This window comes from Gorilla gorilla, chromosome 2 (assembly GCF_029281585.2).
Source record: "Gorilla gorilla gorilla isolate KB3781 chromosome 2, NHGRI_mGorGor1-v2.1_pri, whole genome shotgun sequence".
NCBI classification, from domain to species: Eukaryota; Metazoa; Chordata; class Mammalia; order Primates; family Hominidae; genus Gorilla; species Gorilla gorilla.
The window spans coordinates 118,637,807-118,663,619 of record NC_086017.1 but is presented as its reverse complement, the minus strand read 5'-3'; the positions used below and the strand labels follow the sequence as shown (position 1 = coordinate 118,663,619).

Below are 25,813 nucleotides of genomic sequence, written 5' to 3'. Positions count from 1 at the left end.
AAATACTATCAGAAAGCTGTCTATAACTTGTGAATTTTTCAAATACTCTGAATACCCAAAAGAAAACTGAAAATGTGAGATGTAACTCATAAGGTCTCTTGAGACTTTTCTTAAAAAGAGAACAATAATAATCATTTATGTTTTTCTAAGAGAAGTCTATAAAATTAGATCTGTCAATACTGAGAGAATTTTTCTTGGCTACAGTTAACAGGTAGCACATTTTCTGAGATTAAAAAAAGGTTTAAAATGCTCATCTACAAATCTCAGAGCAGACTGACAGGAAATGGCATTTCTCCCTGCTTAAGTATTATACTGGCATGTTCTAAACAAGGCAAACCCAAATACTCGAATCCTGACAGGCCAATATTTAAAGGGAGAAAGGAGGAAAAGGCACTGAAGTTTACTGTTAATTTACAGCTATAAAACAGCATCTCCCAGTTATACACATGTGCCTTCCTCAGAAATGATTAAAAAAACAAACACATACAATCCACATACCAATCTCTTTTCAGGAACAGATTTTCAAGATTGTTTCACTTATCTTGTTCCTCAAAGAAAATTGATGAAAATCTCTCTTACAGCTTCAGCAGTTTCTAATAGAAGCATCAGAGAAATGCTTCTGTTGGGGAGCCTCAGTGCTTGCTTTATTCCCCTAGGACCTCACACTGCCTACATAACACCTGCTCCTCTCTCAGTGAGCAGACCCACAAGGCAGTGGCAGTAATTCTAGACTACAGAGAGCACTGGTCTAGATGCTTGCAGGTCATTTTAAAATGATATTCTGCATTTACACTATAATTTGACACTGAAATACGAGGATTTTCATGTCATTACTTAAGCAAAATGTAAGCAAAACTAATTTGAAGTACTTTGGATTTTTAAAAATATTAGAAATGAAATACATAAAATTATAAGCAAAATTAATTTGAAGTACTTTGGATTTTTAAAAATATTAGAAATGAAATACATAAAATTATAAATATATCATTTCAATAAAAATATTCTTAAAGAGCCAGCACTATGGGAAATAATTTCTACCTCGGCTACTTTGTGATGACCTAGAGCCTTAGAATTAGCCAGACTTAAAGCACTGTGACATCTAAGGAAAAATATATTATTCCACAAAGAGATATGCAAATATTATGAATAAATCAAATACAATACACCCAATGCATACAATCTGCATAGCTTTAAACACACTTTTGAAAAAATATGGTGAATATAACAATGTACTTATTTCTATTCAAAGTATTCTTTTCAAATTGAGCCGACAAGAAACCTCAAGAATTTTCAAAATAGTCTAACTGAATATGCAGATACTTTCCTCACCAGTATAAAGTATTGGATCTCCTAACTAACAAAATACTTTATATTAAGATGGTTATTAACAGTCTTTGGCATAACGTTAAATATAAAATAATTCTTAGTGATTTTATCTTGATGCATGCCATTGCTTAATACTGCATTTCAATATATAATTAATATATTGAATGTTCTCTACAGCAGAATATTTGACCTAATATTTTTATCTTAGAGCAACAGAAGACAGCTGGAACAAATTAAAGTTGGCGATAGAAGCATAATTTCATTTACCTTACATTTTTCAGCTGTCATTTTATAAACAATAAATACATATAGTATGTAAAATGGGCAAAATGTAAACATGCTAATACTATCCATTCTAAGCTTCGGATGGAAAAATGCATCCCGGTGAAGGGATGTTGATTCAAACTCAGGTCCAAGTCTAAAGTCTATATATTTTCACTATTATCAAAATGTGAATGTTATTGTCATTCACACGACCATGTTAACAGCAGGAATGATGTGATGCACTTGATTTGTGTTCACTAGGGTGCCTACTAAGATTGTAGGAAGTCCTGAGCGAGTAGTCAAAGAACAAGCATGCGTAGTTAGTGATCTGTTTACCTTGAAAATCCCACCCACACTCGAGGCTTGTGGAGTACAGGTGACTGTGCTCACAGGCACTTACCCAAGGAGACAGTCTTCTTTTGGCTTTGTCTTCTTGAACTTCTTGCTCCCACTGGTCCCACTCTGACTAAATGTCCAGCTTTCTTCATTCCAACACCCTTCATGATCAGAGGAGTTTCCTTTTCCTGAGCTTCGTTTTCCTAAGAAAATTCAAGAGAAAGGATGTGTTTGGTATACGGGTGGGTGAGGGGAGATGATGTTAGTTGCTTCACGAGCAACCTCTTGACTGCTTGCGTATCATTTGCATGAAGCTAACTGTAGCTATTTCAGAGTTCTCAGAGTGATTCATGCTGGACCATCTTTAATAATGGAACATGCAGAAAAGTGACTTAGAGCTTCTGGGATTAATTGTCATGTAATTCAACAGGTATCACATGACTCAAAGAGACAGACTAACTGCTGCTAGCTTTTCCATTCAAAAACCAGCCAAGGTATGGGAGTCCTTTGCCGGTGGGCAATATTCAGTCTAATTTCCCTAAAACTCACTGAACTGACATCCCTAGGGATGAAATAGGCCTAAGTATCTTCATTTGGGGCTTGTTAGACCTAGGACTCACACATGTCTTGTTGGAATATAGCTTGGCAAAAGGTAGTCCTCCAGGCAGATGCTATATTTTAAAATAGAGAATTTATATAAAACACTCAACGGAATAAAGGTAAACAGGTTAACTATTTTCTGGATATTATAATGTTTTAAAGAGCTCTTCGGTTCAAATGATGCACCCGCCTTGGCCTCCCAAAGTGCTGGGACTACAGGTGTAAGCCACTGCGCCTGGCCCACTTCAGTTACAGCTTTGATTACCTAATGAAGAGAGAAAGGCAGTTGCTTCTGGAGCCTACAGGTGAAGATTCTGACAAACATATGTGCTTGATTCAGGAAATTCCACCAGTTTTCAAAACCAAACCTGAAGCTCTGAATATTTAATAATAATCTTTCAAAACAAACAGCCAGCCCATACCAGTGGGGGGAAAGAAGAGATTAAAATTACTTTAATTACATCCTGAGAACTACCTACAAAATGAATACACTTCCCTTAATGGTGCTAGAAAACATGTAAGTAAAGTAACAAATAATTATGATCTATAAACCATAAAGAAATATACAAATGTAAGGTATTATTTTGATACCATATTGTTCTTTATGGCAGTTGTTTTCAATAGGTCTAAAGGTGAAATTCTGTTTGGTTTTTGAATTCTTTTCAGGTTTGTAGAAGTTACTTACCTCTGTCAACATTAGCTCGCAGAGAGGTGAGCATGCCCTCAGACACCAGGGTTTTATAAAGAGCACCTTTGCAAGACCTCTCGGATTTCCTGGAACCACAAGTTTCTATTTTTCTGTGACAGTCACTGTCCTCAGGCTTGGCCTGTCCTGATAGGCTGGGTGGTAGTGCATCTTCCATAGGGGTCAATGGTTCTGCTTTTATACCCTCTGGCGTCTCACCAGAAATGTTCTTGCTAGCAGAAATACTAATGAAATCTGGAGGTCTTGACTCTTTGGTGGTGTCTGAGGATTTCTCCTTTGACATTTTCTTCTCTCTTGATTTCACTTTTTTCTTTGGTGGCTTGGCATCCAAAATGCTTCCCTTGCCACTTGAGGATGTGCGGACCTTCTTGCGAGGGGTATCTCCAAGTTTCTCTATGCCCCAGTCTCCTTTTGCGACGGCTTCAATGGTATATATGACACTCTCAATGTCAGACTCCGAAGACTGCCTCTTTTTGCAAGTCTTCTTGGGTGTGGATTTATCATTTCCATGTCGATCCATTTTGCTTTTCTTCTTTTTCTTTTTTAGCTTTTCCGGCTTGTTTAATGCTGCGGGATCCTCAATGATCATAATTCCATGAGGATGGCACATATGATCCTTTCTACTGGGAACATCACTAATTATTATCTTGCTACTGGCAGAATAAGAAAAATCAGGAAAATGACTACATTTGTGATCTTCTTCTAACTCTTCCTTTCTAATTTCTTTGGGATCTTCCATTTTTATAGCCATTATGTCATCTATTTGCAATGCCTCAAAATTTCTCAATTCCTTAGAATCTCTTACATTTTCCTTAGCCGATTTTTCAAATTCTGCTTCCTTCTGTAACCTAGTTTCATCTGTTTTCTCCATTTTAATTTCTTTTTCTTCCTTTCCCTTCTCTAATTCTTTAATTCTTCCACCATCGGATTCTTTTGCTTTTATTAGCTTTGATTCTTCCATTTTCATCCCTTCTGATGCCAGGCACATCTAAACAATTAAAACAAAATGGGAGAGCACCCAAAAGTATCCTTATTATTCCACCTTCAAAATTAAAGTTTTCAATTATATCCGTTTTAAAAATAATCAAAACACACTTTAAACTTTACAACAATCAGCCCACTTCTGCCAAACTAACTGAAATGAATCAAATTGATAGAAGGCTGTGGGCACTGTTATACAGTCATTTAACTCTCGTCAAATGTATCTCTGAATTGTCATTTTCTAGCTTCAACAGAAGCTTTTCCTATGAAAACAAGACCTGGAAGAAGGAGGAAGGGATTCAGAGTTGAAAGACCCAAGTCTGATTCTTAGTTTTGCTACTTATTAACTTTGTGACCCAGAATGAATCACTTACCCCCTCACTCCTCTGTGGCTTCTGTAAAAGGAAAACGATCCTAGGGCCTATCTCAGAGGATTCTGTGTGGTCTAAGTGAAACGATGTACTTAACTGTAGCACAGGCTGAATATCCCTTATCCAAAATGCTTGAAAACGAAAGTGTTTCAAATTTTGGATTTTTTTTTTTTGGAATGTTTGCGTTATATACTTACTGGTTGAGAATTCTTAAACCAAAAATCAGAAATCCGAAATGCTCCAATGAGCATTTCCTTTGAGCGTCTTGTTGGTACACAAAAAGTTTTGGATTTGGCAGTATTTTGGAGTTTGGATTTTCAGATTAGGAATGCTCAACCTGTATTTAATCATCCCCAAACTCTGTTCAGATATTTGCCTTTTCTTTTTTTCCAAGGGAAATGAGGAAAACAGAAATAATTTCTACCTGTCCACTTGAAATCAGAAATGATATAACAATTTGCTAAACAATTACAGAAGGTTTTGATTAATGAACAAAACATTATAGGTCCACAAATGCTGACAGACAACTCTAAAGTCATAAATGCTCTGGGAACAAACTTGTTTTTGTTTTCTTAACTCATTTGCTGGCAAATTTGATCTGATGTGAACTCAGCTGGCTGCAAATTCTGACCTGAACCAACCCGAAACTTTACAGTCTTAAAACAGTTTATTTCACTTACTGTGACCATTCATACTTTTTGTTATTGGAATAGTGGTGCATTCAAATATGCACTGGGGAAGTTACTTAGTGTAATATGTATCTACTGTATAATTTTCCTAAAATCTGAAAGATTCTGAACACCAAAACCCATCTGGCCCCAATTTGGTTAAGTTTTTATATTTCTCATCAAAACTCCCCAAATTTCACGTACAGAACATTCAAGGGGAAAGTTGCCATTTTCCTCTCTGGCTCCCAGATACCTTGAAACTTTAATATAGAGCTATTTTTTAAAAGGGGAAATTTAAGCTTATTGTAAAACCTGTTTTCAGTGCCTGGGTTTTCATTTATACACACTTAACTGCAAGCCTCCCAAAATGCCAGCCCCCATGGAGGACACTAATGATACAAAAATCAATAAGGTCAGGTCTGTCTGCCTTTGAGGAACTTATAAAGAGACTGATGACACCGATTTGGTCAAGGGCAGCAAGAAAGTCTTAGTCATAATTTATTTTATCTACTTTGTATTAGCAACTTAGAAGGGAAAGAGTATTGGGGGTTGCTGAGTCAATGCAAAATCAAGCACATGAGTAGGAAACTGATCTGTTTTTAAAAACCATCATTTTATTAAATGGCAAGTTGTCAGAGATCATTACCATCTGTAAAATTCATTTTTAGGTGGATAATACATTGAATTAAATACCAGATGCTTTTTTACCTCATTTTTCTCTTAGTATTTTCAATGCATCACCAATCTTCCTGTGAGAATTATGTTATGATTAGTAAGTCTGGGAAGAAATTAAAGAAAGGGTGGGGAGAGGCAGACACTGCAATTAAAAAAAGTGAACATGACAAGAGCACACAGCCCTTCGGATCATTCACAGGGAAGACATGAAATATTAAGGATTCACAACAGAGCTGTCTTTTTCAGGAATTCAGGTAAGCTAACCTTTAGACCTCAGCAAGTGGCTATGAAGACTATGAACTTCTCTTTATTAAACATAACCAGAAATAAGCTCAAAGCAAAATGTTATCTTAATTCTGAATCACTGAAACCTTTAATATTCCCTGCATGTTTTACTCTTATGGGAGAATGTACTGTTTTTATATCAATTTTGAAATAATTTTTATTTTCCTTTCTCAACTACTATAGCCCTTCGTGAATAACTATCCCATGTGGGGGGAGAGAAATTATACTAGTTCTGGAAAAAAGGCTAGAAAGGCATTCTCAAGGTACATTTTATGATTTTTCAACCACTGTCACTCTGGTGGCTTTTAATAGCTCACTTCAGGAACCTTTACCTTACAGGCGCTAGTTTTTAGTAGTATGCTGACAGTTTGCATTTGCACAGGTTCATCTTAGCAAACTTAATAATATCTTGCAAACTCTATTCTAGGCTTCAATATATTTCAAAATGATTCTCTCATCACCCCTGAAAGGACTCTAAAGCTAGGAATGAAATGGAACAAACACAGACATTCACTCTGGGGACGTATTCTGGGAAATAGCACAATATTTCTTGTGTAGGTAATTACGCTGAACACTAGTCATGCTTTACTTCCTCATTTCAGGCTCTTAAAAATTTTTTCACAGAGTATGTTAACCCTAAACTATAGGAAAAGCAATTATATTGCTGGAAGTGAAACTATACATGTAAATCAAATAACTCTGAATTAAAACTACAAATCGCAAATCTACTCATTAACCGAAAACCCAATCAGACTCTCAGAGTTGGGCGTCACTCTAGATGTTTTCTACTTTAACCTACCCAATGCAGGAATTCATTTTACTACAGTATTCCTGAGAGTCAGTTAAGCAACTTTTGCACAAAGACAGTGAGCGTATCACTCTATCAGACAACAGTTCTGCTTGAATTTTTAAAATATTGAGCAAAAATCAATCAGCCTCAGTTCTGTTCCCTGAAGCCACATGAATTCACTCTTGCTCATACGACAGATACTATACTTGAAGAAAGACTTTATGTTCCCGTAAGTCTCTTCCCATCTCCCTTAACAGCTCATCACATGTAAAGGCTTCCACACTTCAAAAGTTGGGTCCCTCTTACCTAGATGCAGTAGGTATCCTGAAATGAGATGGGTTTTATTGAAAGGGGCTGGGCTCATGACCAAGCATCCTAGTTTGCTTAAAGCCACAATAGTAAGCTATGTAACTTAGACTTGAACCCCTATGAGGAAACAGAGGCTAAGAAATGGGTTAACAGTACATCCTACATTGGGCTGTTGTGAGGCAAAAGTGAAGAAATGTATATGCAAACACAACTTGTAAATGATACAAAGCTTTACAAAGCTTGGGGAAAATGGATACTTCAGAATTTTTTCTATCTATCAGATATCTATCTATCTATCTATCTATCTATCTATCTATCTATCTATCTATCTATCTATCTATGAATGATAGAGTCGTGCTCTGTTATGTAGCCAGGAGTGCAGTGGCATGATCATAGCTCATGGCAGCCTCAACCTCCAGGGTTCAAGTGATCCTCACATTTCAGCCTCCCGAGTAGCTAGGACTACAGGTTCATGCCACTATGCCCGGCTCCCCACCCCCGCCCACCCCCCCCGCCACCCGTAGAGAATAGGCATCTTGCTATGTTGCCTAGGATGCTCTCCAACTCCTGGCCTCAAGCGATCCTCCTGCCTCAGCCTCCTAAAATGCTGGAAGTACAGGCATGTGCCACTGCATCTGGCTGGCTATTTCAATTTAACAATATCTTTCTAAGATTATGTTCCTAGCCTATACTAGACGAGAAGGGGTAACTACTTGTCAGTTGATAGGAATGCTCTTTTAATGGGACCCAGAGATTAATTTTTTTTAATAGGTCACATTTCTGGCTTGTATTGGCTTTACGGTCATGTAAAATCCTGGATTTCTATACCCACATAATATGCTGGTAAACTTGATCTCTTCTATTCTGTATTTTTATAATTTATGTTTTGCACTTAGATGCAAGACTTTCCATTTTTTCTTATTAAGTTTATCTCTTCAAAATGTGAATTATCTTCCATCTTTGTATTATACACACATTAAATAAAGCTGCTTTTCATGTCTTTGTCCAAATCTTTGGTAATAATGTTGAGCAAAACATGGCCAAGGACGGGGCCTTCTGCCAAACTTCTAGAGCCCTTTCATGAAGATGATTTGAACATTAATAAACTTCAGCAACCTAAGAACGTTTTTTCTAATCCATTCGAAATTCCTCCCATTTTGTTCACAAAACATTGTAACATCTGTCAAAAGTCTTGCTAAAATCTGGATACAGCATGCCAACAGCATTCTCTTACTCAATTTTATGACCAACCGTAACTATACCAAATAGAAAATGAGGTCGGCTTTTGTACCAGTCGGGGTCTAATTAGGGAAACGGAAGCACCTAAAGCATAACTAGCAGCGGGAACTTAAGGCAGGGAATAGGTTAGTTACACAGGCCATGAAGAACTGAGACACCCAAACAGGAGGCGGTGACGCGACACAGGGGTTAGTGACAGCAGAAAGCCACAGAAGAAACAGATGCGGAAAGAGTGACACTGAAGCCCATGGGACAGGTCCCTAGTGGAAGATGGAAGCATGGGGCACTTATCTGAAAAGCACTGGAACATGGAAGAGAAGCTGCCTTTGCCTTACCCTGATGCCTCTTTACCAGTTCCCTCTTGACCCTAACCTGGCCTCTCCCTTTCTCCCATCTCCCAGTCTCCTGCCAGTGTCTCCCATTAGTAGAACCTATGTGGAAGCAGGGGACATAGGAGCCAAGGAAAGGCAGTCAGCAGTCACATGGGGCAGAAGGCAGTGGGCAGGGCAAAGAGACTCTGGGATGGCACATTTGACAATGACCCTTTTCAGAGAGACTTTGATAATTCCCTGTTTTCTTCTTCTTTTCTGTGGATTCAAACATGATTAGAATGATTTTCTAATTAAAATAATTTTCAAAGGTTTCTAGGAATTAATCGTCTGTATTTGAGAAATCAGGCTTATTCTTTTTAAAAATTAAAGTGAACTTTTCCCCTTTTTGTTCCTATTGAGCTCTCCTATTTCACACAACTTGTCAAAGATGATCAAAAGTGAGGTTGAAACCCAATTTGCAAGGTCTTGTGGTATCCTACAATCTGTTTTTTCTGTTGTTGGAAACCTGAAATAATATACTAAGACCATGTGTATTGTATTCTAGCTTTTCTCCTTTTTTAAATTGGATATATATCCATGGAAGACAAGCTGCCTTTGCCTTACCCTGATGCCTCTTTACCAGTTCCCTGTTGACACTGGCCTCTCCCCTCCTCCCATCTCCCAGTCTCCTGCCAGTGTCTCCCATTAGTAGAACCTGCGTGGAAGCAGGGGGCATAGGAGCCAAGGAAAGGAAATACATATGTATTTTATACTTTAAGTTATGGGATACGTATGCAGAATGTGCACAGTTGTTACATAGGTATACACATGCCATGGTGGTCTGCTGCAACATAAACCTATCATCTACATTAGGTATTTGTCCTAATGCTCTCCCTCCCCTAGCTCCCTATCCTGCGACAGATCCCAGTGTGTGATATTCCCCTCCCTGTGTCCATGTGTTCTCATTGTTCAATTCCCACTAATGAGTGAGAATATACAGTGTTTGGTTTTCTGTTTCTGTGTTAGTTTGCTGAGAATGGTTTCCAGCTTCATCCATGTCCCTGCAAAGGACATGAACTCATTCTTTTTTATGGCTGCATAGTATTCCATGGTGTATATGTGCCACATTTTCTTTATCCAGTCTATCTTTGATGGACAATTGGGCTGGTTCCAAGTCTTTGCTATTGTGAACAGTGCTGCAATAAACATATATGTGCATGTGTCTTTATAGCAGAATGATTTATAATCCTTTGGGTATATGCCCAGTAATGGGATTGCTGGGTCAAATGGTATTTCTGGTTCTAGACCCTTGAGGAATCATATTTTAGCTTTTTCTAACTTTGATTTAATATATAATTATCTTTTTTTTTTACCTATACTTTTTGGTTTGATCATAATTTTCCTTGCCCCCCATCCCCCCACCAAATTATTGCTTTTTTGGTGACAAAAGCAATAATTACATAGTTTGCCTTCTCTTGTTTCTTGTTGGCTTTACCTTCTCTAATCCAGACAAAGCCAATTTCTTTATGTAGCTCTAAACAGTTAAAAATAGTCTTAAGATTTGTTTGTTTTTGCCCAAGCCCTACCTCATACTGGATTTTAGAGTAATTTTTTTCTTACTAGTCGATACCATACTTTTGTATTTTTGTATTTCTCCTTGGTTGTCATGCAAGATTTATATTCTTTTACAAATGAATTCATTAGAGTTTATGCATAATCACAATTTGAAAAAATCTTCCTTGTTCTTTTACTGAGATTGTATGTGTATATGTGTGTGGAGAGACAGACAGACATTCTCATTGACCTTGGTCCTTTTTCCATTTTAGTGCTTATTTGCATGTTCAGTCTCTTAATTTTTTTAAACTCACTTTTCCTTATGTCAAAAGTATATGTTTGACTTTTTAAAGCATTTTCCTTCTAAAGCACTCTCCTTTTAAGCATCTTCTTCTAAGCACTTTAGTTTCTTGTCTACTAATATAAAAATCATTACAAGTAAATTCCAGTTTGTCTATTACTATGAAAATCATTACAAATAAATTCCTTAATTTTTATTTTTGATATTTGTTCCACTGCATATTAGGCATTTCCACAAGATATAAACAAAACCTGGGAACAGCTATGAATGTAGTAACATTTATAAGACGCATCACTCTTGGATGTAAGCAAATCCTTGGCCTCTCCCATCCTCCCATTCCCCAGTCTCCAGCCAGTGCCGCCTACTGAAGGAACCCAGGTGGAAGCAGGGGACACAGGAGCTGAGGAAAGGCAGTCAGCAGCCATCGGCGGTCACTGTTTTGTGTAGTCAGAAAGGTCCGACAGTGATGTACTAGAAGGCAGTTTCAAAAGGCAGGGATGGGCCAGGCGAGGTTAGCTCACACCTATAATCCCAATGCTTTGGGAGGCTGAGGCAAGAGGATCGCTTGAGGACAGGAGTTTCAGACCAGTGTGGGCAACACAGTAAGACCCTGTCTCAAGAAAAAAGAAAACACACACACACACACACACACACACACACACACCCACCCCTAAACCCACACAAAAAGCAGGGATGCTGGAGCCAGAGCCAGACTGTCTAGGACTATAGACAGGCTCTGCTACTGATTAGCTATTTTCCCTAAATTTTTCTGTGCCTCAGCTTTTCAATCTATAAAATGTGTATGCTACAATTACTGCCTTGGGAAAACTGTGAGGTTCAATGAGTTGCACATGCAACAGTACTTAAAATAGTGCCTAGTACAGAGCTAAAATAATGTATTGTAATAACCATCCCTCTGGAGCCTTATGCCATATGGAATAAATACTAGCTTACCAGTAATACTCATATTAGTATCATCAATAGCATGACATGTCTTTGGTAGACTGCTTTGCTCTAAGTGTTCATTTTAGGGTTGAATGATTCTATCATTGGAGGAAAAATATTCAACAAAATGAGATTCAGGAAGACCTCAAATCAGTTGTCTTTCAAGAAGCAACTCTAAGAAACATGTAGGAAAGCTCAGTCCTACTTTGGGGTACAAGTAGATCCACTTACATCTACTTTTGGATGCACTCATCAACACTGTAGTGGGACTTACAAATGTATGCATGGATGTGCACACAGACAAGCACACAGAAGACATAAAAGAACATAAATCAATGTGAACTCAAGTGAATAAGGCTACATTGTGGGAAACAGAATTAATGGCTGTTATTAATTTACTCAAGCTGCCCTTAATAGAGGGTGAGTTATTAATCAGGCTTTGAAACAGTACATGCCTCAGTAAATGACAATTTATTCTTCTAATATTATTTTAAATTGGACAATAACCTTTTTAAAAAGTAAGAATGAAAAATCATCTGGACACTTTCCAGAGATGGAATTCCCGTGACTGCATTCAAAGAAGTTAAAATGTTAATGTTTTAAATCAAATGATGGGCATAAATATTTGATACCTATCGTCTATTCCCTCAGGTACTACTTTATTTTTTTATAACTGTAACTCAGTGGGCATAAAACGTATTCTGTTCACCTTTGTATTCTCCTCCAAGAATACCCTAGTACCTTTCAAAAAGAAGGCATTCAACAGATAATTGTGTTTAATAGGATGGTTCATTAGTTCTGAGGTAGTCTATGAGCCTAAAATGCATTCTGATTCACACAAGGAAAGAGTTACTTTAAGCCTATAAAATACAATGCTGGCTGGGCGTGGTGGCTCACGCCTGTAATCCCAGCACTTTGGGAGGCTGAGGCAGGTGGATCACCTGAGGTCAGGAGTTCGAGACCAGCCTGACCAACACGGTGAAACCCTGTCTCTACTGGAAACACAAAATTAGCTGGGCATGGTGGCGGGCGCCTGTAATCCTAACTACTCAGGAGGCTGAGGCAGGAGAATCGCTTGAACCCAGGAGGCAGAGGTTGCAGCGAGCTGAGATCGTGCCACTGCACTCCAGCCTGGGCGACAGAGCAAGACTCCATCTCAAAAAACGGCAACAGCAGCAGCAACAAAAACAATGCTAATTATGACCATGCTACTGCTTGGTCCAGCCCAGCAATCATACTGTCCTTAGTTATACCTCCCAAGAATACCAGTGAAATTAATCACCAATATTTTAATATTACCTCTGTCAATAAAAACCACACTGAGGTTTCTCACTGTTTTGTGTAGTCAGAAGGGTCTGACAGTGATGTGCTGGAAGAAATGGAACTCACTCCCAAAAGAAAAAGAAAAATCAGTATGTTAATACCTAGGATTCCTAAGGATGTGCATGTTAGACCATGTATAAAAAGTTATCTTCTTCAAAATGATTACAAAGAAAACAATTCAATAGAAATACTGAAGGGGTGAGATAAAATGTGTAGTAAAGGGATTATATTTTATGTTCCTGGGTTCAGGGGGACTGTCACACTTTTAGTTCAGGTAAAACCATACCTTAGGCTCAGTTTGTTACTGCGGACTCGCTTTAAAGATAAAATAAACCTTGGCTGCAACAAGCTTTTATCTTTCTGAATCAGATGTATTTTAAAATGTATTCGTTTCTACTGATGTTAAGATATTCATTTTTTAATTTGTTCTGCTTTAAAAGACTTAATAAAATGATTAGTGGAAAAATAACAAATTAGGTGTACTAGATAAAAAGTAAGGGAGGCTGAGGCAGGAGAGTGGTGTGAACCTGGGAGATGGAGCTTGCAGTGAGCTGAGATCGCACCACCGCACTCCAGCCTGGGCAACAGAGCGAGACTCTGTCTCAAAAAAAAAAAAAAGGTAATACCACAGAAGTACAGAAGCAGAAACCATTTAACTGGTGGAGGCTGTGTATCCCCTGTGCAAAAACCTTGGCATCAGAAGTGTCTCAGATTTTGGACTTTTTAGAATTTTGAAATACTTGCACATACATAATGACACATCTTAGGGATAGGACCCAAGTCTGAACACAAAATTCATTTATGTTTCATATACACTGTATATAAATAGTCTGAAGGTAATGTTATACACTATTTGAAATAACTGTATATGGAACAAAGTTTGTGTACACTGAACTATCAAAAAGCGACGGTGTCAGGTGTGAAATTTTCTGCTTGTGAGGTCATGGCAGAACTCAAAGTATTGGATTCTACACCATTTTGGATTTTTAATTTTCAAATTAGAGATGCTCAACCTGTCCTAAGAAATGATAAGCAGTTCCAAAATGCACCATATAATTTCTCTCTTAATTATATGTCTTCTTTCATTGTCTATTATAAAGGAGTTGGCCAGATTAAAAACAAGGCAGTGTGAAAACAGACCTACTGACACCAATCAAGAAGTTTCCATTTCCAAATCTCTGCTTTTTAGTACAAAACAAATGTTTTGCAGCCAAGGTATATTTACAATCATTTTGTACTGGCTTATTATCTGCCAAAACAATGTAGACATAACCTTAGGATGGCATTTTAGCAGTGTTTTTCAGGATGTGCATTTCTCTCATAATTAAATAAAACCCGAACGCTTGTGCCAGAGAAATATACACTGGTTGATGGTTTCTGAGAATAGCATTGCTGCTAAAAAATTCAATTCCATTTATCATAAGAGATAACTGGTCACAGAACAGTGGTCTAAGCTTCTCTCAACACTAAAATCTGGGCATATTTAACAGTTCTGTAGTTTGCTGAAACAACTGGACTAGGTGAAACGGTGATTTAAATATTTTTCTTTACTCACTATTTCCTCAGAAATGGTACTGTTTCTGAAGACTTTGAATGGGGTGGAGGTGGCCTTTCCTCCATAAGCCCATCTACTAAAGTCTTCCCCCAAAGAGGTTAAGGGCAGTCAATTAAATACATTCCTCTACTTTCTGTTCCCCCAAAAATAACCTAGTGCAATTGGGGATGAGGTGAAAAGATTTAGAATAGGAGTTTTCTAAAAACAACTCACAACTTTGTGTAAAATGATAAGGAAAGAAACCCACCACACGGGTCCCCTTAAATGCATTTTAAGTATTAGAATTCATTTATATGATGATAGTGTAGGAGGAGCTGAGGTGGGATGTTCTGGGCTTTAAGGGGGTTACCATAGGATGGAAGGGATAATGCACATCAATAATATGAAGACACAACAGAAATCTTAAAAGGAATCATACACTGGTCAAATATCACCAATAACTGGGAGCAGTGGAGGGATCTATGGTGGCTGCCTCTGTCGTCTGTGCTCTCAGGAATGCAGGTCTCTGCTTCCTAAACTCAACTATTTACTTGGCTAGCAAACTTCTCCTTTTTCCACTCTTCTATTATTGAATTTCTCTTTCACCACCCTCAGCATCTTTCAGCTCTTCTTTTCTACTAGCAGGGCTTACTCTTTGTTTGCAACCAGCCTTCCCGAAGCAGGGCTCCAAGGTCAAGGTCAATCAGGTTCAGTGTTGGAGTCATCTTTGACTCTTCTTTTTCTTTGCCTCTCACATTGACTCACTCAAACAATTCACTTGAATACCCCTGGCATCTCTTTCTGTCTCCCGTTCCCACTGTCAGCTCTCTCAATTCCAGTTCTTATCTTCTCACACCTTAAGTCCACAGGGGCTTTCCACTCCATTCCATACATAGCTGCCAAGAAGATCTCTCTAAGTGCTGCTTTTATCACTGTGTAACCCCGTCCCAAATCTTCAATGGCTCCTCATTATTTTCAAGTATATATTTATTTGCTCTGCACTAAACATTCTCCCAATTCTGACTCACAGATACACTTTACCTTCATCTTCCATAAACACAGTCCTCTATTCCTGTCAATGTGATAGACTTGTTACCATCTACCTTTCTCCTGTGCTTGCCTTAATCCCTTTGCTTTATCTCCCCCAGCTGTCCACTTAATTATGTGTAAGTCACAATCCCCACTATATATGGCGGTCAGGTATAAAGGAGGGAAATGAGCAAATTTAAGCGAATAATGGCAATGACTGTTGGCCTCAGACTGAGGGCTCAGCAGGGAAAGGAGAGGACAGTCATTTGGAGAACAAGCATCCAAGAGGGCAACCACTAATCAACTCTGAGCAATTGTTCTCATGGAGGAAGGCTAGCTTGATGTCTCCAGGTCCTCCAAATTTTCAGAAGTCAGAAATCTATATTTATTTGAAGTTTTAATCTTCAAATATTAGCCATGAATTGAACTGTAGAATATGATATAGGTCAACAAAATATAGGCCAAACAAAGGATCTCTGCAGGTTGGATGTCACCCAGAGACTGCTAGTTTCAACTTCTAGTGGTTCCTAAGTAACTCCTTGATTGAAAACCATCATCGTTGTTTCTTCCCCTGTGCTTGGTCTCCAGAACATGCCTGCTAATATTTTCTCCCTTCCCTAGTTTCACACATTCATTTTTGTGTGTCACTCATCACTCAAGTGGAGTTTCATCATTTCCTTGCATGATTCCTTATTAAATCACTTGCACTCTTTATTTCTTATTCCTTAACTTGTTATATCTTATCTCTACAACTAGAGAATAAGCTCCTTGAGGACAGGAGTTGTATACCATAATTTCCTACAATCCCCACAGTATCTTCCAAAGTACATTCACAAACAAGCACTTATTTAAGGGTGTAAGATGCATCCTGGCAGTTTCAAAAGCACAGACATTTTTTTAAAAAGAAAACATGAGCTCCATTTCTTTGACAGCAGTCTTGGACAATCTGTCATCTTATTCAGCCACACATACATGTGTAGGAGTAAGCTGTCTTCCATAGAGACTTTTATAATATGCACACTCCTATAACAAGCAACTTGCACAGTCTTTTATATTCATCTAAAACAAGGTGAAAGAACAGCCTAGTGTTTAAGAGTACAGGCTGTGGAGACAGTCTGCCTGGGTTCCTGTGTAGGCTCTAACACTTATTGTCCATGTGACCTTAAACAAGTTATATAACTTCTATAGCTTTTGGTTTCCTAATGTGTAAAAGAAGAATGATAGTAGCTACCTCAGAGGATAGTTGTGAGAATCAAATTAGTACACATAAAGTACTTAGTGCCTAACACACAGCAGATAATAAACGCCAGTCATTATCATCTTAGGTTAGATAGCATAACTTATTTGTAGAAAGATCTGCCATTCAAATTTGTAATGTATTTTAAAGAACATTCAAAATTGTTTCAGAAAAGTGAGAAGCAGAACAGCAATCTTTTTAGGCTTATGCTGCAGCCTCTAGTCACACTTCAAAACACTCTGTACTTGGAGGTAACATGTTCCTATATCACCGATCTTAGAAGAAGGTTTACAGGTTTTAGTTCTCATTGCACCAAAAATATGTGTATATACACATACAGGTAACTTCAGTCACCTCTGTTATTGGCACAGAATACATCCTCAATAACTACTGTGAGAATAAATGAACAAGTTGCTCTACTTGTTATATTAGACAATTTTGGTACTAGAGATCTTCAAGGGTAGAATTTTTCTTTGCTGAAATGTACGCAGGTTCAGATATCTCTGAACCTCTTCAGTGTCCTCCAACTATAGCCACTATAATACACAATGATGTCCAGTGGGGATGCTTTGCTGTTCTTTATATGACCTGACCTGCTTTGCTGTTCTTTATATGACCTGACCTAATTAATTTCAAAACGAAAGGAAACACAATACCTTATAGTACCTGCACAACTTAAATGAATGATAAACTGAACAGTATGAACTTCATGGAGGTCCAAACATAAAGCATTATATTTCTGCCAATTCCCTGACCTCAGACAAAACCCTTAAAAATATCTGGAACAAATCCCAGAACTTTCAGGTCACTTTCAGCTACTAAAAGTCTACCCAGTTTAAAATGCCAATCATATGCCTGAATTAGGACCTTCCCCAGGAAATCTCCTGGCTCCAGGGTCCTGGAAAACGGGAAAGGGGTCTTTACAATGCCAAAGTTGGGAGTACAGGCCAATCCAAGTATCTCTGTGCCTGCTGCCAATTTCCCCCAATTTTTTTTGTTTGCCTGCTTACATGGGTACAGGGCATAGCAGTAAATATATGCCCCAAATATTTCTTACTTCTCACTAAGGAGAAGACATTTCTTGGAAGCAACAACCCCCATGTTTGGAAGGACTGTTCATTCACTCCTCTTACTACAGCCCACAGGAATGGAGTTGGGGAAAGATGAGTAGTTAGTTTGGGGCTGGTTCCTGGCCCTTCTTTCACAAGGCCTAAAACCTCTCATTTAGAGAATAGAAGACAGAATGGGGGAGGTATAACTAACTGCCCAAGGTTATGTTTTTCTTTTTTTCTTTGTTACTGTTAACTCTACACAAGACTCAATGGCATTCTCAGGGGATGTCATAGGCAGGGGTGATATTCAAAATATTTAATAGGCAGGGATGCCACCTAATCAGAGGGGATGTGCCCTCCAGGTGCTGAAGAGTACTCAGGTGGTTGGGTTACAGGCTTTTTCCCGACAGTAGGAAGTATCCTGTTGTTTTAGTATAAGGACGGCAAACCAGTTGAGTATCACTCCTGCTTGCAGGCACACCTCAGAGGTCCCGAGCAAAGGCATCTCTACCACATTCTCCCCTGATGTGAGAGACTGCCCCAGGCCTACCTTATGCAACCCCTCTCTGTTACTGTCCAATAGTCTTTTGCCTGATCACATGGATCTATTTTCTATTTATCCACTTGACCCTTGGGAAACTCATACATCTTTATAATGCCCAAAGTACAGGGGGCCATTCCAAGTCTCTCCATGCTGTCAACTTCCTTCAGTTTTCTTTTTTGCCTGGTCAGATAGGTAAAGGATCCAGCAATAAATTGATGTTTAAAATATTTCTTGTTTCTTGCCAAAGAAGAAGAAGAAATCTTTTGCATGTACCTCCCTCAATCTTTAACAGTGCTTCTCTTGGAGCTGCCTTCACTTCCCTTGACATGGGACATAGATAAAGAATGAGAATTAATATCTCTTCTTTCCTCCCTGAGACACAGAGAAAAGGCAAAATATTCCAGATGTGTGGACAGCCTATGATAACCCTCTACCAAAGGATGACTTGAGATTGGAGTGGGGATAAGAGGAGGAACTCCTGGAGTGGTAGATAGGATAATAAGTTGTATTAGGCTATCTCTTTAGAAATCTCGAGATGGGTGTGGCCCAAATTGGAAGTAGTTTCTTGGTGACTTTCCCTTTAGAATGTGTGAATTTAAGGTTGTGTCTTCAAATTGCAGACACCATCACCAATTCTAGGCAATAGGAAAAATCTTCAATATCCTCTTATATTTATTTATCTTAAAATGCATCAGAAATAATTAAATGTTATATTTTGTGAATGAAAAATGAATATCAAATACACATGCAATAAAAAAATTAAGGAAGCATAAATCTACTGGTGATTATTTGGAGATGCTGGTTAATCCATTGTGCATATACTTAATTTTAATTAGAAACTGGGAGGTTTTAGAATGTTATTCTAAAATACACTGGATTAAGACATCACACTGATTCAGTGCAAATAACAATGCCAGAAAGTTTTCTTTTTTAGGGATTCTGTTTAACCAAAAGTATAAATTTTTGCTCAAATGTCATAAGAAACTCAGTCTTGGTATAAGCTGATTTGCTATAATTGGAATAGGCTTATTTCAGTCATTTTACCCCGTTAAATTATGATACCAACATTCAAACATCTGTTAAACCATAGCATCTGTTTCATATTTGGGATGCATCCCTACAAATTAGAAGAGTGTTCTTTTTAATGAGCTCTGATTTAATAAGGAATCCTTTTTTTATGACTGCTATGCCAAAGAAAGAAAATGAGAAGACGAATCCACTTCTTTACCAGCCCCCCCATGCAGCAAAGTACCCCAAAGGTTCATACATTTTTAACAAAAAAAAACTGTTTAAAGATAAATATCATACATTGAAAGCTGGTTTTACATTTTAGTATTGTTTAATATTTAAGAAATCATATGTATTTTCCTATATATGTGTGCCCACATACATACACACGCAATTATATAACCAGCACAAGCAGAGGGTCATACATCCATATTATTCAAGAAAAATAATCACTTCGTTCAAATAAATTTTCTTGACAATCTATATACAGTCTTAGAGTTACTAGACAAATGCATGACCTCACAGTCTGTCTGTTTACAAGGATTTGTTTACAACTCTAACTCCAAAGGCACTCTCTTGTCAGATCTTCACTGTTTCAGCTCTGTCTGGAGTAGTACTTTGCACTGACTCATGCAGTTCTTTTTAGAACTATTCCCTGCTGTCTTCATTAGTTTTCCTTAGAGTTTTCCAGTCACTTGTAGCCCTCTATTTTGGTCTCAACTTGTCTCACACAAGAAGCGTGTCACTGTAGTGTCAGACAACAATGGGGTAGTTTGTTCCATTGTTTATTAATTTTACTTTTTAAGGTCTTTGTATTTTTATATTTCTAATTTGGACTTGGTAATCTTTAAAAACCTAATTTAAAGATATTATATATTTTAAGTGCATAAATTTTATGATACAAATTACCATAAAATTTAGCAATTTTAGAATATGATTGGTCATCTCATTAAGTTAAATAAACTACAAAAAATTTACAAAAGAACTCAAAGGGAGCTCATTGAAAGGAAACCAGAAAAATGAGAAAATTTAAAAAAATTTAGTAAGAGATTTTTGGTCATCCACTTTGTACCTCCTAATTTATCTTACCAACAGAGAAAACTGCTACTAGAATGTCCTGGTGCTAAAAACATTTCTTCTGCATGTTTCCTTGAGGTAGGGTAGTCACAGCCTGGTAGAGAAAGCCATTGCCTTGCCCTCCCTAGCAACAGGTGCTTCCGGCGTCTTCCTCCCCAATCCATCCCCCACTAATAAGGTCTCTGTTCCTCACCAGCTTTATGAAAGCAAGTTTTCTACTTTGCCAATGGAAGAGTAGCATTTTACACACGTCACATCAAATGTACAACTGCTTGATCTTATAAAATCAGATTTTAGAACATGTCATATGAATTCTTCACCAGGAAAACAAAAATTCAATCATCAACCATCTGATTTAAAAGCAGTGCATTCTGGAGATTTATAGATGGTTTACGGGAATCAGAAAAGGGGAAAATAACCACAGATATTCTTCTGTGTTCAGGCTGGACTTACATAGCCAATCTAAGTAACCTTATTTTAAAATACTACCTGTGAAAAAAATTTTGCAATATCTCTAGGTAACCTTTAGCAATGCTTAATGACTCTTAGTAGCAAAATTCAGTTTTCCCAAATTAAAGGTTAACCCTCTCATTGTTGAAAATTAGATGTAACTCGTTTTATGGTCACAGGAGAGATGGTACAGTTTAGGAAACACTGTTAGAATATTTTGTAATTTCCACCTCTGCAGATCTTATCTCAATATATTCTTAGGAACTTGCCTCTGCCAGTTGAAAGAGTGCAGACTTTCCACAGCGTTTTACAGGCTCAGCACCACCCAACTGCGAAGTGTTTGAAGAAATCTATATTAAAGACAATCCAAATAGGGAATATTAGTTGTGATACCAGAATCTTTGCTTCTCATTCATATACGTTCAGGAATTTTTCTTAGTTACGAGAGTATCATTGCTCCCATGTACCAAGTAACAAAACATGTCACATTTGGGATGATCATTTTGAGAACCATTTTTAGTAAATGACCTCAAAAATAATAACAAAAGTAGGTATGGCTGTTTAACAGTAAGAATATTATCTTGGATATTCTAGGCTTTAAATTTAACTCTGTAACCTGAAAGTGAGAAATGCATTTCAATTTCTACTTAAGTACTAACTTAACAACTAGTCAAATATAAAAGAGACTTAGAGTTATTTTGCATTTACCAAACAATTAATTTTTTTGAGGAATATATCTGGGATCTCTGTGGAAAGACAGCATCAAGTCAGTCAACAAATTTTGTTTAGAATCCAATATATATGTGCAAGGTCATATGAGAGCAGCTTAGGAATCTAAGAGTTTTATATAAAACACTGACCCTGGCTTTCAGAGTATGCTTTAATGTACATGCAAAGACTGATAATCAAGGCCACAAATCTGAGTTGTACAGTTAATGGCCTATGCTGTGTTGCAGTACATAACATATGTACAACATTAACATTGACTGCATCCTCTTCTGCAAATTTGGCTAAAAAGTGGCTGGGCATTGATAAAAATAAACAACACTGCCTTTTCTCATTTTTTAAATAAAAACTTCATTTTCAATTTCTAGCCTCAATAAGAGCTGAGAAGGACATACATTCTTAAAGACATTTACAAGCATCTTCACCTGGAGAAGTTCTGTCATTGTTAAGAGTAGAGAGCTATAGTCTAAGCTTTTTAGATTCTTTGTGATTCTGAATTCTTTCTCAGTTAAAAACAGAGCTATTTCTTATTTCCATTTAGTAGGTAATCCTGCTTGTGACTATATCCTTAAAGGTGACCACAGACCCCACAGGTGATTCTACGAAGTTGTTAGCTCCAGGAGGGACTGGGTGCTTCGTGCTAGAAGAAATTTTCCCTAGAATACTTGCTGAATAACAGGCCTTTGTAGAAGCATGTATTTAATAATGGCCTACCTAGGCCATTAAAAAGGGCCTAGCTTAAGGAAGTTATGAGGACTCTTTCCTCCTAGGTGTTATCAGTTTTAACAGAGTGCTTTTCTATTCATCTCTATCATTTACTTTTCCTTTAGAAGATACATTTATGGGGCTCAAACTTTCTGAAGTTTTGGAATATTTTCTTCTGGCCGAATTTTCACTGATAAATGCTACTTCTACCTTTTCTAGACATGTTGAATTCAATTACTCACCTTATCAGGAGACTAAGAGAAAACAAACACATTAATACCACCGGCTCTCAGTGCTTCAGGGAATGAAGGACTGAACATAAATGCCAGTGCCTTGAATCAACGCTCTATAATAGAAAGAATATGGCCTTTGTGCCACACAGGCATGCTTTCATTACTTGCTGCTGTGTGGACTTAAGCAAATAAGATTTTGAGCCTCATTTACCTTACCTTCAAAATATGAACAGTAATACCTGCCCGCAATTATGCTGTGAAGATTAGGTGTGATGCCAGTGTAGGGCAGTGCTGAAGAGATATTATGCTCTCAATAAATGGCCCAATTATTACTAATAATGATTTATCTTTAACACTTAATAAACATAAACACCTTTTTGGTACAATTCCAAAAATTAGTTACACACAAATTGAGCAGAATTAAAAACAGCAGTGTGTATGGATATTTATTAAATTTAGTAATTTGCAGAGCACTAAATTTGTCACATAATCCCATGACATGCTCAAGAATTACTGAAGGACCACAAGCTGCGTAGCACTGCACTTCACACCCATGCTGTTTTTCTGTTTCTTCCACTGGCTCCCTCTGCTGTTGCTTTTGTCACTGCAGGTTTTTGTTCCCTGTGTGTGTCACTCCCACATATCCTGTGCCTAATGCAGTGCATGGCACACTGAGAGGCTCATGAATGACTGACTGCATGGATGCACTACCTGCCTTTAGAGTTAAAGCAAAGCTGTCAGAGAGGAGGCTTGAGAATGCTCTCCTTAGGTTTAGTAAGAACAGTTTTCCTTATTGCCTCTGGGAGGATTTTTACCTGTTTACAGGTACAGGGAAGCATTTTAAATGCTCAAGGTTGCTGGAAGCCTGATTCCCAAAAGGGCATGTGTCGGGGGAGGTTCAACATATTTTAGTAGCCCAACATTTCCAGGATCTCCTAACTAACATTTTTATGGCATTACTTAGTGTGAGATACGATTTCTAAAAGTTAAATCAAAAACTTCTTAATTTGAGGGAAGGAAGGGTGGAAAACTGGGCATAGGTTAATTTCCATGGCTTGGTCCTTATCTTAATTTCTTTGCAGCATTTGACAGTGCTAGTCTTTCTTTAGAAAAACTCCTTCCTGCCCTTCTGTTATTGCAGGGTCCTTGCTTTCCTCCTATGTCTCAGGCCACTCCTTGTGGTTCTTCCTTGCTGGCTCTTCTTTCCATAATAATCCCTTCAATGTTTTTCCTCAGTGTTTTGTCTTAGGACCCTCTCTCAGTAATCTCATCTATGCTGATGGCTTCAATTTCAAGCATAGCTGATATAATAATGATTTGTTATATTACTGTTCACTCCTGCCCATGCTGTTCTACCTAAGAGATATATACATCCTTTCAGATACGAACAATATAGTTAACATCTGTTTTCCAATGACTGGTCAGCTATGGAGGCAAGTGTGTGTTTGCTAGGTTGGTAGGTAGAGGGCACTAGTGGGCCATACGGCATAGGATGTTCATGGGTATGCTTCTTATTTTCCTCAAATTGGATAGGGCTTGCCAATAAGTTAATTCCACTGTAGTCTCTCTTGACTATTATGTAATGTTTGGATAAACAGTATTCATCCATAAAGTCTAGCTACAGGGTGGGTGCAACAGTACATGAGGTACAGCTAAAGTGCTAAGAAAAATGATCACCCTGGATGTTAAATTGCTAATTTTATGGCTGTCTGAGGTGGGTGAGCAAACAGGTGGTAAAGATGAGAATCAAATTAGGTAATGGTGGAAGTCTTGCAATTATGATGGTATTATAAATATTGTAGCTTGGGAGAAAATGACTGATAATTGTTGAATGAATAAATGAGTCAAAAGAACAAATAAGGCCTTCTTTACCTTACCTTTCTTATCTAAAAAGAAATATTAGTGCTTCCAATAAAACACATAATACATCCACTGATTAGTTACAGTGTAAGTATATGGTGTTTTTAATCAACTGTAATATTGTGTAACAAACTGAGCATTCCCTCATGAAAATAAATGCATTAAATTTGTACCTATTGCTTATATCCAATGGTGACAATATTTTAATTTTGGTGAGATTATAGTTATATTTATATAGGCAAAGCAAATATCTTCTAAGGGAAGTTTTAAAGTCCAAATCTATCTAAATCACCCAGATTAGCTGTGTCTTCAAGGTAAATATAATTTTTCAATGCAAAGATATACTCTAGGTGTAAGAGTGAGCCACAGAGCAGATCAGAGAATATGTGGATTGGTCGTGGCTTTTAGGCCTGTTAAATAATTAAAGACAACAGTTCCCTTCTGACATTATATCTGGTCATTAGTCTTTGGTAAACCAGACCTAAAAAGTAACTGATGTGTCACTCTACCTGTAAACAACAGAAGACACAGATAGGAAATTCATTCTGACCAACTTAACGGATCGGAGCCTGGAAACACAGAGTAGATGGCACTTTGGATGGGCCAAGCTGACTCTGGATGAAATATGAGTGTCACCTTGGAATGGGAGACAGGCTGAAATTGGGGGTGGGGAGTGAGAAACTGTCCCTGCAGTCTGTATTTCTTTTTAAATCCTGATTTTTCTTCTCTTAAATGTAAACATTTATGAGGCACCTACAAACAAATATGCTTTATTCAGTTTCATGGCTCCACATAGATTAATTTCAATGAGCTTTTCAATGATCAGATTTGGTTAAGAAGGAAAAATATCTTTCTCATCTTGCAGGGAAGAGATCCAGGACTCAATGAAAAAAAATCAAAACGAACAAAACATTTTCGACTTAAAGAAATCACCAGGGTTTACTGTTAAAAGTATGTTTCTAAGATAAATATTTTACACGATAAATGACCCATTTTCAAGAGAAAATCTAGTTAACTTCTTCCCAGTGTTAAAAGAGTTTGTAAATAAAATGAACGGAAATAGTTTCTGAGAATTTTGCATGCCTGATCTTAAAATGATACTACAAAGCTAAATACTTTTAAACAGTAAATTGTTTCCTAGATTACATAAACACCCACTTCTCTTTAAGTGTATATAATAGGACCAGGAATCCCTCTGAAAAGAGACAGGGATATAAAGCGTTCCACTCAGTAATTTTCTTTTATACATCAATCCCTTCCTCTCTTGACCCTTCCACCGTGAAGTTCCAGAAATATTAATAAATGCCTTAACAATAATGATTTAATAATTTGGGGTTTTTTAAAAAACACATAACTATAGAGCAGTGGTCCCAA

At 37.5% G+C, this 25,813-nt stretch overlaps 1 protein-coding gene across 39 annotated transcripts in view; it reads right to left on the bottom strand.

Annotated features, from left to right (window-relative positions):
* BBX (BBX high mobility group box domain containing) overlaps positions 1-25,813 on the bottom strand; it is a 288,309-nt gene that overhangs the window by 34,336 nt on the left and 228,160 nt on the right. For all 39 annotated transcript variants that reach the window (XM_055383523.1, XM_031009315.3, XM_004036013.4 and 36 more), the window contains 3 exons: positions 21,185-21,265; positions 3,212-4,220; positions 1,991-2,129 (listed from right to left, as the gene is read on the bottom strand). In XM_055383523.1, coding sequence (XP_055239498.1) covers positions 1,991-2,129; positions 3,212-4,220; positions 21,185-21,265 — 1,229 coding nt within the window. The remainder of the gene's footprint in view (positions 1-1,990; positions 2,130-3,211; positions 4,221-21,184; positions 21,266-25,813) is intronic.